Consider the following 15550-nt stretch of genomic DNA (forward strand, 5'->3'; position numbering starts at 1 on the left):
TGCAATTTAATTTCTGCCATTTTTAAAAATTTTTATTTATTTTTGGCTGCGTTGGGTCTTCGTTGCTGCGCGGCTTTCTCTAGTTGTGGGTAGCGGGGACTACTCTTCGTTGCAGTGCGTGGGCTTCTCATTGCAGTGGCTTCTCTTGTTGCGGAGCACAGGCACTATGCGCGTGGGCTTCAGTAGTTGTGGCACGTGGGTTCAGTAGTTGTGGCGCTCAGGCTTAGTTGCTCCACGGCATGTGGGATCTTCCCGGACCAGGGCTCAAATCCATGTCCCCTGCATTGGCAGGCGGATTCTTAACCACTGCGCCACCAGGGGAGCCCCTAATTTCTGCTATTTTAATGGTACACACATGAATGAACATGGCATTTTCTAGGGAAAAGGTATCATAAATTAAATTATGCAGTGAAACCTGGTCTGAAATTACCTGAAATTCAAAAGCCACAAAAAAGTCATTATTTTATAATAGAGCTGAAAATTATCCCTTTATTTCATATTTATTCAGTGTTCACAGGCAGTATTTCCTAACACAGAGGGGTGGTCAAGTACATAATTAATTAGATACTACAAAATATAGTATTTTATTTTATTTCATAAAACTTTAACAGTGATGAAGTCTAAACTAGAAAACCTAACTAAAACATAGGGACACTATTGTTTTAGCAGAACATTTTATAATATTGTATCTATTATCCCACTTCTTTCAACTCTTTCAAAAATTGAGTTTAGAGCACTTGAGTCCTTCTACTTTCCTATAAGTAACAATTTGGTCAAACCCAACTATTTCCTGATTTCCCAAAGAAAATTCACTTTCACCCTGAATGTCCTTCCCACTAATCTATCCCTAAGGAAATTTTATCTATTGTTCAAAGTCTATCTGAAATGCCATTTCCTTTAAGAAGCAGCATAGTGTAATACTTAAGAGTGTGGGCCCAGGCTCTGACTGGCTCTAGAATGCTTGGGTTCAAATCTTGGCCTCCCATTTTCCAAATAATTATCCTTAAGGAAGACCACCTCTCTGTGCTGCTTCCTCCTCCTAAGATGGGAATAATAATAATCCTTATTGCTCCTAAGGCTATAAATAATAAACAGGGTAGGTTATAATAAGTTTTTAGAACATAGTAAATATTCAAACAATTTTTTGAGTCTTTTTTTATAAATTTTTTTTTAAATTTATTTTTGACTGCATTGGGTCTTCGTTGCTGCATGCAGGCTTTCTCTAGTTGCGGTGAGCAGGGGCTACTCTTCATTGCAGTGCATGGGCTTCTCATTGCGGTGGCTTCTCTTGTTGCGGAGCACAGGCTCTAGGCACGTGGGTTTCAGTAATTGTGGCACAGGGGCTCAGTAGTTGTGGCTTGCAGGCTCTAGAGCACAAGCTCAGTAGTTGTGACGCACGGGCTTAGTTGCTCCATGGCATGTGGGATCTTCCCAGACCAGGCATCGAACCTGTGTCCCCTGCATTGGCAGGCGGATTCCCAACCACTTCGCCACCAGGGAAGTCCCTCAAACAATGTTACCTATTATTATTTATGTAGCTTTCAATGACCAATCAACAAGATGTAATATCTTCTTTCTTTGAATTATTTATTCATTCAACAAAGTGATAGGCACTGCTGAGGGATAAAAATTGTTAGAACTCAGATGTAAAGGAACTCACTGCCTAGGAAACAGACATATAAGTAGATCATTTATACTGTAGTCAGCGTTTTGTTTGAGCATTATTTCTCAAGGTCTGGCCTGGGGTCTACTTGTAACAGAAATACCTGGTGTTATTGCTAATGAGCAGATTCATGGACCCCACTCTGGACCTAAGAAATCAGAATCTCTGAGGTAGAGCAAGCAGGTATTCTTAGGCATACTACAAAATTTGAGAACCACCAAGATGAGAGGTATAAAGAGGATGCTTTGAAAACTTAGAAAAGGAAACCCTCTGGTATTTATCTTACTACTTTTGTTATTATTATGCATATTTATCTTATTTTCACTCTTAGATTAAAATAAGTTCCCTGAGGTCACATCTTTTACTCCTCTTACTTAAGTAGAAGTAAACTGAATACCCTGATTGGGTATTTGTCTTAATAGAGATTCATGAACTTAAAACATTTTACATTTTAGAAAACATTTACATGTTTATATGTTCTGTACTCCATAGCATCCTGGTGGCAGTTTATTATATATTCTTCATATTTCCCATAGTGCTTGATATTGTAGGCAACAGCTCCTTAAACCCCTTTCTATTCTTAGCTTCTGAGACATTGCACTTTTCTAACTTTCCTGCTTCCTCTGTTTGCTTTATGCCAGCTTCCTACTTACTAGCTAGCAACCTTGGGCAAGTTACTAATCACTCTGAGCCTCAGATTTTTCAATGATAAAATGTGGATAATGAGAATAAAAGGCAGATAAAACTTCCTGTTCAAGTCCATCATCATAATTAAATATAATAATAATAGATAATTTCCAAAAGGTAATTCCCTTTATTGGTTCCTCTTCTTATCACCTCATGAATGTGTTCCTAAAGTCTGACCTTGGACCTTTACTCTTTAACCTCAGCCCTCTCCCTTGGTAATCTCATCTAGTCCCTTATTTTCACCAATTACTTCTTGCAGGTGACTCTCAACATGTCAAAAGAGAATTTTTCATTTTCCCCCTTCCAAATCAATTTTCCCACCTGCTAAATAACATAGCTTCAAAATCTCTGTGGGCCTTGAATTTGTCTTCCTTCACTGTCCCCCTAACATTCAATAAGTGGTTAAATTCTGCTGATCATACCCACACAAGGCCAGGAAGAGGACAAGGGGATGATATAGGGTAGCCATTATATATTACTAGGGCTCAGAAGTTTGCAAGGGTGCCTGGGACAAAACCTTTGTAAAGACTTTTACCAGTCCACCTCTCCTGGGTAGCTCCCCCAATTTTTCTTGCACCCTGAACCTGTTCTCATAAGCACTGATGCTTCATATTCTCTTGCCTAGCAGTAACTTCCTTTCTACTGTCATAATTTAGGTCCTCACAACCTCTTAGATGGATATTATCACAGCCTCTTAATTGAAACTAGATAGGGAAGCTATCATCTATGCCAGAGCTTCCTAATTGGTGGGCCTCTTGATCCCCTTAGTCCTTAGGATGGCTGAGGCCCCATGTCAATCACCTCCCGCTCTACACAGCTCATGGAGTTCCAGATCTCATCCAATTTACTCCACTATGCAGTAAAAATATTATCATTTTCTATGTGAGCTATAACGTAAAAGCATTAGGGAGCACTGCTACTGAATTCATCTTCTAAGCACAGATTTGATTGTGTTGTATATTCCTCTATAAAACCTTTACTAATGACTCCTCACTGTCTACCAAATAAGGTCTGAACTACTTGGCCAGGCATTGATGAAGGCACTGTACAGTCTCACATCAACCTACCTGTCCAGTAATGCCTCTCACTAATACCTTCTCCTCCAGCCAAACTGGACCGCTCTCCAGTCTCTTCTCATCATTATCGTATACCTGTCTTCACCTAGGATATTTCTCATCTACTTAAGGTGGTGCATCCTTCAAGATGCAGTGCCCATGTCACCAGCTTCATAAACACAATATTCCCATTTCATAGAGTAAGAACTGATTCTCCTTAGTCTGAAATCACACAGCATGTTTTAGCTCTCTTACGGCATTTGTCTTACTCCACCTAGTGTGATAAAGATGAATATAGTTTATGACTTCTACTACCAGTACTCCTTGAGTACAGGGTCTTGTTTTTGTCTCCACCCCATTACCTAACACATTGCCTTACACAGAGCAAGCACTACATTACTGAATTAAATAATTATTTTTTTTATTTTTCATTTTTTTGCAGCCCTGAAATTGAGCATTTATTCTTAAATCAGATGCAGCATATTTTTTATAAGATATATTTTATATACTGCCCCTTTCTCAGAAGAAAGCAGCAAGACTCAGCAATCAATTATCCAAACCTAATGAGGGAAACATTCACAAGTGACTGCAGCCTGATATTTATCAGAAAGATATAAGAGCCTGGGCGGTTGTTATTTTCCCTCTTCAGGTGCCATCCCCCCATAAAGCAGGTTTCAAGAACAATGGGAATGTGTGGTTGAAGGACAATGAGGTTTTCTCGTTTGTTTTGTTTTGTTTTTGAATCTTATTTATTTTTTATACAGCAGGTTCTTATTAGTTATCCATTTTATACATATTAGTGTATATATGTCAATCCCAATCTCCCAGTTCGTCACACCATCACCACCACCCCCGAATTAAATAACTTTAAAGTTTTTAGTGCATATCAGTATGATGTCTAATAGCTCTATATCAGCCAATTTCAAGAATAAAATCATGTAACAGTTAGTAGATACAACAGAAAGCTACAAAACAATAAACAGAGGTTTTAAGGCAGTCCCCCAGAATGCAAACAGAAGAACCAAACATTTACATTAGAACATGTAGCAGTGATTTTCAAATGAGAAAATTCTAAATAGTGAATATTCTTCCTATTGCAGATCCAAGAGAATTCCTAAACCCTGAATCCCACCCCTTTATGTTGTATAAAATATACAAACAGAAAGGCTGTTTCCCCGAAAACAAGTAAACAAATCCTGACTCAATCTCCTTTAACTCCCAGCTCTGCAGTGCTGCCGCCCGTATCTGCTCTACACAGATTGGAAAACTTCAGAAGCCCCTAGTATTCTTCAGGAAAGAGGCAGAGAGATCTAAGTTCAGGCTGGTAGAAAAAAGAGAAAGAGAAAGAGGAAGGGGCAAATCCCCTACCTGGAATCCAGTGTACTACCACAGAAAGGAAACCAGTTACAATGGTAGAAAGATTGCTGACGAAACGTAGAAAGATTTGAAAAAACATCTTTGTATCGAGTTCAGTAGCAGCAGATCCTGTGATTCCCAAATCCTCACACCGACTGGCAGTGAAACGCTCACTTCCTGGGCTGTCCCTGGCTCACTGACAGAATAGAAAGGGGTGGGGATTAAAGGGCAGGACTTCAAAATGCCTGCAACCACTCTTAGTCTCATTTCCAGAACAAGTATCCCAACAACCTATCTATAGTAAGTTGCTGTTAGAAATACTGAAATTGGACCACCAATAGTGGTCTCCCTCCCTAAATTTTCCTCTTTCAAATCTGTCCTCACACTACAATTCAGCTGATCCAGGGGATCAATTTCATTACGCCACTCCTCTCCTCTGAATGATTCAGATCTCCTCTTCCTTTACAGAATAAAGTCCAAATTTAATCTGTCAACAAAGGACTTTACAATCTGGCCACAACCTACCTTTCATCCTTTGTCTCTCTGCCTTTCTAGCATCTCACCTTTCCTTTTCTATTCATTTAATTTGCAAAACATTCTCTAACAATCTAGTATGACTAAAGCCCTGTGAAGGTATACCCTTAAAAAACTAATAACCATAAATAATTTATTAATTTAACAAACATTTCTGAGCTCCAATGTATCAAATACTGTGCTACAAATTCAGAACAGATTCCGTCCTGCTCTCTAGCAGTTTAGATGATACACTATTCCCCTTTGTGAATTCTCAGCCCAGTAAAATGACTTACCACGCTTTTTTTTTCTGTGCCTCTGATCAAATTTTTCCCTGCCTGAAATATCCTCCCTCTTTCCTTTTCAAAAACCCATTTCAAAATCTACCTATCTGGGGCTTCCCTGGTGGCACAGTGGTTGGGAGCCCACCTGCCGATGCGGGGCACGCGGGTTCGTGCCCCGGTCTGGGAGGATCCCACATGCCGCAGAGCGGCTGGGCCTGTGGGCCATGGTAGCTGAGCCTGCGCGTCCGGGGCCTGTGCTCCGCAACGGGAGAGGCCACGGCAGTGAGAGGCCCGCGTACCAAAAAAGAAAAAAAAAAAAAAAAAAAAACTACCTATCTGACCCCCTTGAGAAAGCCTTCTAGTAACTTCCAGTAACTTCTAGTAACTCCTTTCAGGAGTGCCACAGAAATACTTTTAACATTGACATATCATGCCTTCCTAGCAAAGACACATAAGTGCATTTCAAGAAAAGAGTGGTTACACAGGGAGATCAGCTCGGTGCCTTGTGACCACCTAGAGGGGTGGGATAGGGAGGGTGGGAGGGAGACGCAGGAGGGAGGAGATATGAGGATATATGTATATGTATAGCTGATTCACTTTGTTATAAAGCAGAAACTAACACACCATCGTAAAGCAATTATGCTCCAATACAGATGTTAAAAAAAAAAAAGGAGTGGTCAAACTTGTCAGAAGGGAGAACAGAGTATCTTAAACTATTCTATACTCCCCACAGTGTCTAGCAGATCATGATGTACAAAGAGATTCAATATATATTTTGATTTGTAATTAGTGAAGAATAATTTATAAACTTTATGAAATCTTATTGAAATGAGTGATAAGTATAAATCAAAGGGCAAATATATTCCTGCAATAGCATATTTCCAGTTGTGAGGTAATTATTCTCATGTGGATGGTACCAAAGACATCCAATTTGATTAAAAAATAAGCATTAATTAGGCTTTCAGGAACTTTTTCCCCAGGAGGTACCTGTTCTGACCAGTAAACACACTGTGACTAAAAATCAGTTCCCTAGTCTTATACACACCCAATGAAATGATCAAATTTAACCTACACAGGGAAGAACCAGATGCTGAACAATGGTGACACTATCAAGATATAATATAATACGAAATCCACTCTGAAACAATGTTAGCCTTATCTTTCACATTAATAACAAATGCTTAGAAAAAAAATAACTCAAGAACATTTCTTAATGATGATAGGCCAGCAGAGTCATCTTCGTATTTAAACATTAAATAACTCTAAGGTAACAGAATAACTCAAAGTCCAGCTGATTTGTCATACCAACTCAGAGACAGTCTTCCTGTTGCACTCAGTATTTAAAAATCCCATTTCTATGGATGGACCTAGACTGTCATACAGAGTGAAGTAAGTCAGAAAGAGAAAAACAAATACCGTATGCTAACACATATACATGGAATCTAAAAAAAAAAAAATGGTTCTGAAGAACCTAGAGGCAGGACAGGAATAAAGACACAGATGTAGAGAACGGACTTGAGGACATGGGGAGGGGGAAGGGTAAGCTGGGACATAGTGAGAGAGTGGCATTGACAAATACACATTACCAAATGTAAAACAGATAGCTAGTGGGAAGCAGCCACATAGCACAGGGAGATCAGCTCGACACTCTGTGACCACCTAGAGGGGTGGGATAGAGAGAGTGGGAAGGAGATGCAAGAGGTAGGGGATATGGGGATATATGTATATGTATAGATGATTCACTTTGTTATACAACAGAAATTAACACAACAATGTAAATCAATTATACTCCAATAAAGATGTTTAAAAAAATTTTTTTAATAAAAAATTTTAAAAATCCCATTTCTAATCTTCATTGACCTCCAACCTATCCTGTGACGTTAACATATCCCTCTACAAACCAAGTAATTTTTTTCCACTTAATAACCAATACTTTTAGTAAATATTCTTTTATTTCACTGTTTTCAGTGCTTTCTTGTATGAATATTTATTATATGTGGTATATATGCCTTAAAATAGTAATTTGATGAAATGAGATTTTAACATTTAGAAGGCAGCAAGGCAAACATGCTGTCCACCTGAGGAATACCAAATTCCCTGTAGTACTGCCTGTAAATATGTCCAAATTTGTGATTGCTTATATAGGCAAAATATACAAATAATAGATCGAATTATCTATATGATTGAACAATTGGTGCTGTGATTTTTAAAAATTTGATCAATATAGCTATCACATGTAATTATATAACATTAAAAGTTTTCAATAAAATCATAGCAGTACCTTCCAACAAAGGGAGGATTTTTTCAGCTAGATAAATAGTAGAGATTTCCTAGTCTGAATTCAATTTCTGCATTATAATAGGATTGAAATGACTCACTGAGATTGAATTGTTTAAACAATCTCTTTACTTCTGGACCACTAATCTTTATCCTATACCACACAGCTAGCTGCTAAGGCTTCTAAATATACTTCATTAATTGTACCATTGATATGGCTGACGTGTAAAAAAGTCAATTCATATAAAGTTCTGGTTAGTAATTTCTGGTTTTTATTTTACCACAAGACAATAATTTTAAACCAAATTTTTATTAGCAATGTATAATAATAATAGTGAAAAGAATCAAATGGTAATATTAAATAGCAATAGCACGGTTTAACTACATATTGAGAAACTGGACAAATTACTTTTGGGTTTTAATTTTTTTCAATGCTGTCCATGGAAAACATCTTAAAACTATCTCCAAAGCTATCTATCTGCTATTTAAACAAAATATTCTAAAAGAAAAGGTGCAATATTGTTAAATATTATCAAATCAACTCACTGAGTCTTAGAAATTTAAGAAAGGTTAGGAGGTTTAAGAAAAAAAAAGAAGAGGCTCCATATACAATCTAAATAGTTTACACTTTTATAAAATATGACAAATATCTGACTCTCAAAAGAAAAGTTATGTATCATATTAATGTCCAGTTTAATGCCCCTTTTAAATCGAGAAAAGAAATTTAAGGAGTTTCCCCTTCTATATTTAAGGTATACATTTTCTTAACAACTGGAGAGCATTCAGAGCACAAATGTCATTCTTTCATTACAACAATAATGGGCTTAAATTCTCAGCTTATTTTAAGTACACAATTTTATCTGTGTAGTGTGTTTGCAATCACCGTAAACCTCTGTCTCAGGAGCTCTCTTTTCTGTATTAGAAAGTTTTCAATATTATTGGCTTCTTTGAAGAGTCCATCTATCTCGTCAATATAAGATGCATCTACTGCTGCTCTCTCACTAATGGGGAAAAAAAGTTTTACATTAAACTAAATAGTCATAACATCTAAATACACTATCATAGTGACATGTTCTATTATGCTATATTTGTTAGCTACTTCATTTAAATGGCTTTGTACATCAAAAAGCTTCATTAATTTACAAGCACTGCTCAGTAAAAGTTAAATTAGTTCCACAAATATTTTTGACTACTCAAAAGTCCCTTCACACAGCAGAATGTGTAACTTACACATTATAATTCTAATACTAAACTATATACATTATCTTAACAGCCACACAAACCATTATTCAAATACAGTGACTGTCCAGTAGTTTTAAAAAACACCTTATAAAACATGATACTCTCAGGCCAATAGAACATTTAAATTCAGCCTTCAAATATATATTGATAATATTTAAACATTTCATAAATATATTTATCTTTAATATCACTCTATTATTATGGTTAACTTCACCAAATGGTATCTTTCTGAAAGTTTTTTCATAAAAATTTAAGTGTTTTATCATCTATTGATAATTAGAGAATAAAATATATCCAGCCTTGTTTCAGCTCTGAGAGTATCAAAAGATGTTTAGTAGAAACGGTAGTCTTTGAAAATAAACAACTAATCTATTATAAGAAACTGAGGTAGAATAAGAAATTTCAAAATTATAATTACTAGATAGGTTTTGTAGCCCCTGCACTAAAACTTCCCATTACGGAGTTTCCAGAAGAAAACTTCTGTGTGTAAAATCAAGAGAATATACTGTAAGTACTTGCCTTAAGATCTTTGCATATGTAGACAACATTAGATTAATTTCCTTGCTCATATCTGTTCAAAAATAAATCACTAAGTTAACTATAATAAACTTTCCATATTACAATATCAATGTATAGAAATACAAGCACTTTATAGATCACCATTCAAATCTTTCTCCAGGGCTTCATCTTTATAAAATAGTCCAGAGCTTTCAGAGAAAGAAGAATCTGATTTTCCAAGAGAGGACAGTTGTGGACTATCTGGCATTTGAGGCTAACAAAAGAAAGTAGAGAAAATATGTAAATTGCTAGCAAGATGCTTAAGGTATATACATTCTGTTAAAAAAAAAAAAAGCAAATAAAACTTCTTTCAGAAAAAAGCAAACATGCTGGAAATTATATACTCTTGTGTCCTGATTAGTTATTTGTAATTTTATTAACCAGGAAACGTTTAGGCCCAACTTTGTTCAACATAATAATTTTATTATGTGTTTAGACTTTAGTATTAATCCCCTGATGAAAAAGTTTCCTGTATCTTGAGCCAGCAGATGTTTTCCATAGCAAAAGAGCAAAACTTTCATTTGGATAACAGCCATATGTTTGCAAATTTTTGCAAGATAACATCATCTTTAAGGGAACAAATAATGTTCCAAATGTAAACAGATCAATTGGTGGGGTAGCAGTGAAGAAGAGCAGGATGCAGTGCTCTTTTTCAAAACTATCAGCAAGTATAGTACCTAGGTATCCTACTTAGATATCAAAATAATTATGTAAAGTCTTATGTATTATAAAGGCATGAACCCACTTCTATCTCTAGATCACAAATTACCACAAAGAAACCTCCCAATAGTTTCCTGGAGGCCTATACTTACTGAAAAGGCAGCTGGAGTCAACATAGCTCCTGCTGGGACAATCCCAGCTCTGGGAATATGAAGACATTAAATTCCATTTATCAGTAGAATTATCTTAAATGGAAAAAATTTGAGACGTATATAAAATAAAAGAGTAAGGCTCCACAAGCACAAAGATTACCTCCAACTCTCTTGGTCTCTTGCAGTTTCTAGAATCAGGTTTTACAAGGTAACTGGCCATATTCTGGAGGCAAGAGCTGCAAAGTTTAGAGCAATGTCAATTTTAGGTACAAACTCATGCTGCAGCTCTCTTGAATCCTTCCCTTTCTTTCCACTCCTCCTGCCACTGTTAGTTTGGGCTCTCATTATTTGTCACTTACCTAACCTACTCAAATTCTCCCTTCTCTGTTTCATTCTACCAACTGCTGTTTGGGCAGTCTTTCAAAACTCTGATTACTGCATTCCCTTAACTCAAAAAACCTTCCCTTGACTATTCATTGCTCCAGAATAAGCTCAAATTCTACGGTAGAGCATCCAAAGTCATATATCACCTGGGCCAACCTACCATCCCCTTGATTTTCTTCTACTCCCTCTATATGCAGTCAGCCAAGCCTGTCTCTTTGGCACTTTCTGCCTTGTCTCAGGATTCATTCTGGATTTTTCAGCCTTCACAAAATCTTAATGTTGAAACAAATCTTACAGTTCATCTAATTCAATCTCAATTTTACAGATATGAAAACAGAGGCAGAGATAGTTGACCAAACTCAAACATGTAAAACTGGGCCAGACTAGAACCAAGATCTCTTCTAGTCTAAAAGAGACTTCTGTTTCCACTGTCCTATCTTACCTTCACATAGCATCAAAATTTACTTTTAAATTACTTTCCCATAAATTCTGAAGATAATTTCCCTGGGAATCTGAAAGACTAAGTTTAAACTTGAAAAATGTTGAAACCTAGAATGGTATAGTCTCTACACCCTAACAGATAAGGATCTCTGTCTACACTCAAGTTATCATTTACTTTGCTTGCTTTTTGAGGAACTCTGCTGACCTGGAAAATTGTAATGAATCTGTTTGCTTAGTCATGTATAATATTCATATATATGACAGAAAGACAGCAACAACAAATAATAAAGATGTCTGTTTTGGGCTTCCCTGGTGGCTCAGTGGTTGAGAGTCCGCCTGCCGATGCAGGAGACGCGGGTTCGTGCCCCGGTCCGGGAAGATCCCACATGCCGCGGAAAGGCTGGGCCCGTGAGCCATGGCCGCTGAGCCTGCGCGTCCGGAGCCTGTGCTCCGCAACGGGAGAGGCCACAGCAGTGAGAGGCCCGCGTACCGCAAAAAAAAAAAAAAGATGTCTGTTTAGTAAATTCCATATAGTGCTTCTACATTCCTGTCGGTACCAGTCTAGTATATAAACTTAAGCGCTATAACGGTAAGACGCTGAAAATACTACACATGCACAGTAGTGCTCACTCTGCCTTGGGAAGTTTGAGAATGTTTCAGAGAAGCGAACACGAGATTGGTTCTCGTCTCCCTTCCTCTTTTTCTCTTCCCTTTTCCTTTTACACCTCTTCTCGCCTCTCTCAAAGTAAAAGAACATGCTGTATGTCAAATCAAAACTCTTCTAATTAGGTAATTCTGCTTCTGTAAAAACAGATTATCTGTCATAGTTTAAGCCCTCAGCTGAATCAAGGCCTGGTCTAGAGGCTGGGCCTCCCCACCTGTGACAAATACCATTCACAGCCACTGACCCCAGCTGTGCAATCTGAGGCGTTGGTGCCTTCGTCATTACCAAGCACTACCCCCAGGCCTTGTGCAACCGTTTTCTCCTCACCTTCTCTTTCCTCCCACCGCCATCTCGGCCTACCAGGCCATCCCACCTATCTTGCTTCTCACTTCCCGCCGCGCCCCTCCTTTCTTCCCCACTAGCGTTTCAGCCCCACTAGAGACCCTCCGGGTAAGTGTCCACCCTCTCTCACTGCCTTGCTTCACACCCTGTCACACTCTCATCGGCACTCATCCCCACAGACCCTGCCCGAGAGCAGTCTGCGGCTCGGCGGCGTCGGGAACTTACTCGTCAGCCAAAGCACGGGAACGGGGAAGCCCGGCATACACGCGAGTGCGCAGGCTCGGGCAGGCGGATTTCCCAGCGTGCAGCGCGCAGATTACGTGAGGCGCCTGCACCGCCTCCAGCGCTGCCGAGGAGAGGGGTTTTTTTACCACCTTGCCTCTCGCTTTGGGGTCTCCGTGAAACAGGACTCGCCACCTCCGAGTTAGTGTCCGGGGAAGAAGGGAGAGATCTGAGACTGGTTTCTCAAGAAAGACCAAGGAAGAACTGCCAGAGGAAGGCTGGGTGTGTCCCAGCCTCTTGGAACCTCAGAAAAGGAACACGAAATAGTAGCACACCACCACCACTTTCCAAGTAAAAGTTACATCCTGTCCCAGATGGTGGGTCTGCAGCAACGGTTTAAACCTGAGTTCCCCTGGCCCTCAAGCCGAGACTTTGTATCCAGAAGCTCTGTTCCTTCACCTCTTTCTTTTTGGTGCAAACTTTCGGAATCACACCGGTTGAGAAAATTCCCTTCTTGATGTGTCAATAACTAATCAACTTCACTGGCAGCTTTGAAAAAAAAATTTTGTAACACACGTGGCTCACGTATTTGAAGTTTAGCCTTATGGGGAGCTTTAATGTGGTGACTCTGACCTGCAACTTGAAAGATAGACGTTCCACACTTAATGCTCCGTTAGTTGTGGAAGAAAATAAAAAGCATATCACCTCATAAAACAGAGGTCAGTAACACTTCCCATAAATTCCAGGTCCACAATCTTGCACCTTAGCAAATTATGTTTAACACATACATATTATTGGTTTTTTCCGTTTGGCTTATTTAACTGTTAGTTGTCAAGATGTAAGTATTGTGTGCATATGTTTATTTATTGGTTTGTGGAAAAGCCAATTGTTTCAAGTAAGCTCCTAGGAAAAAAGTACTTGGTTTAACTTGAGTTGGCATTATTGTGAAATGTAAGTCATTTAATAAAGATAGACTAATGGTTATGGTGCAGTTATTGATAGTCTTTAAAGGATTCTAATCACTATCTGAGGACTGATAGCAATCTGTATTGAAATGTTCCCTATTTGTGATAAAATGAAGGGAAAAGTAATGAGTTTTTCCTAAAGTTAATGCACTCACTTTAAAAGATTCTTTTATTCTGTTACTATGTCATAAATTTTTTGATGTTAACGTGTCCTCTCAAGAAACAAAAAATATAAAATTTTTTAGATTTTTAATGTCCTTACTTGGTAAAATGTAAAGTTATCCACTCAGTGTTTATCTCTTCTTCATTATTGTCATTGTTGTTGTTATTATTCTTAATGGTCCATCAAATCCAAAAGTCTGAGAAATACTGACCTAATTCCTCTCCCAGCCTTCACATTGTATGATATCTAAACAGGTTGTTATCTAGTTGTTAAAATATTTCCAGGAAAAAATGATTCCACCTAATACATAAATGTTTACATCAGATTAAGAGAACAGCATAGACATTTTATTTTTTAAATCTTTTCTCCATTGTATAAGCTACATAAGTGAGAATAAGTGAGAGGGCACACGGGGTTATAGTTGTCTGGTGCTTTAGAATATTCAAAGAATGAGGACACGGGAAGGGGGAAGGGTGAACTGGGACAAAGTGAGAGAGCGGCATGGACATATATACACTACCAAATGTAAAATCGATAGCTAGTGGGAAGCAACCGCATACCACAGGGAGATCAGCTCGGTGCTTTGTGACCACCTAGAGGGGTGGGATAGGGAGGGTGGGAGGGAGACGCAAGAGGGAGGAGATATGGGGATATACGTATAGCTGATTCACTCTGTTATACAGCAGAAACTAGCACACTATTGTAAAGCAATTATACTCCAATAAAGATGTTAAAAAAATATATATGCTCTTATTTAGGATCTCACAAAAAAAAATTCAAAGAGCTGTCATCATCTCATTTAATCTTCGCAAACAACCCTGTGAAGTAGGTAGGACATAGAGAAATTTGGGTTGCTCTATGTCAAAGGAAAAAATGTTTGTCCCAAAAGTAAGAAATGGGTGAATTATGCATTATATATCTTTATAGCTGGAGAGAAATAATTGGCAATGGACCATTTAAAATGAACTTGCTTAGTGTTCTACTTATTTAAATCACAGTTTACTTAATGCTTTTGTGTTAATTGGCCCGATTGGACAACACAGAGGATAAAAACTTATTTCAGTTTCAATCGTGTATAGTCTTATCATACACTTTTTTTATATATATAAATTTATTTATTTATCTATCTATCTATTTATTTATCTTTGGCTGCGTTGGGTCTTCATTGCCGTGCACGGGCTTTCTCTAGTTGCTGCGCTTCTTAAATGTGCTTTTTTTTTTTTTCTTATAGTCACTGCACCAAGCACCTTCAGCCATCCTATCTTAGACTTCCTTTGTAATCACTGCTGTGGACATGATGTTTTATGACCTTATGAAATGAAAACTCTATCTTGTTAAAAACAAAAACAAGCAAATAAACAACGACAACAAAAACACCTCAACTAGCTGCTTATATAAGCATTTTGTTTCCTAACTCTAGAACCCCTCTGTTTCCATACAGTCTCTGTATTGGCAAAAAAACAAAAACAAACAAAAATCACCTTGTTAATTCCCTTGCTAGCAAGGTAATACAATTTAGCACATGTTCAAGAGAAAATGGTCTAAGAAACTTTGTTTCTGCTAGTTACTTTCAAAGCTGTGATAGTAACGCTCTGTTCTTTAAAAGTTTCATTTTAAGTGGTGTGATTACATTATAGGAATTATCTTGTAGGGCTGATTATTCAGCAGTGGTAGATGAGAGAAAAAAAATGTGCTGAAGTCTGAGTAGAAAGTTTCAAAAGAGAAAGATTAATTCGAGAAAAGATGCTTCTAATTGACCAAGCAGGTGCTTTTTTTTTTAAGTGCTTGGATGTATTTCGGAAAGAGGTACAAGCTTTGAAGGGCCAAACTGCAACAGAAGAAATGATTTCATTAAAACTGTGATTTTACGTTAAAAGAAATTCCCGTATTCTCTGACACTGTATTTCAGGTTCCATTGTCCT

General features: G+C 37.9%; 1 protein-coding gene across 1 annotated transcript; it reads right to left on the bottom strand.

The window, feature by feature from the left end:
• Nucleotides 1–8691: 8691 nt before the first annotated feature.
• Nucleotides 8692–12286, bottom strand: TEX12 (testis expressed 12). Its single transcript, XM_065882344.1, has 5 exons — nt 12264–12286; nt 10608–10683; nt 9738–9849; nt 9597–9648; nt 8692–8836 (listed from the first exon to the last, which is right to left on the bottom strand). The coding sequence occupies exons 1-5, from the start codon at nt 12284–12286 to the stop codon at nt 8692–8694; spliced, it is 408 nt and encodes a 135-aa protein (XP_065738416.1).
• Nucleotides 12287–15550: the final 3264 nt, after the last annotated feature.

The sequence above is a fragment of the Phocoena phocoena genome, chromosome 8 (assembly GCF_963924675.1).
Source record: "Phocoena phocoena chromosome 8, mPhoPho1.1, whole genome shotgun sequence".
In the NCBI taxonomy this organism is placed as follows: domain Eukaryota; kingdom Metazoa; phylum Chordata; class Mammalia; order Artiodactyla; family Phocoenidae; genus Phocoena; species Phocoena phocoena.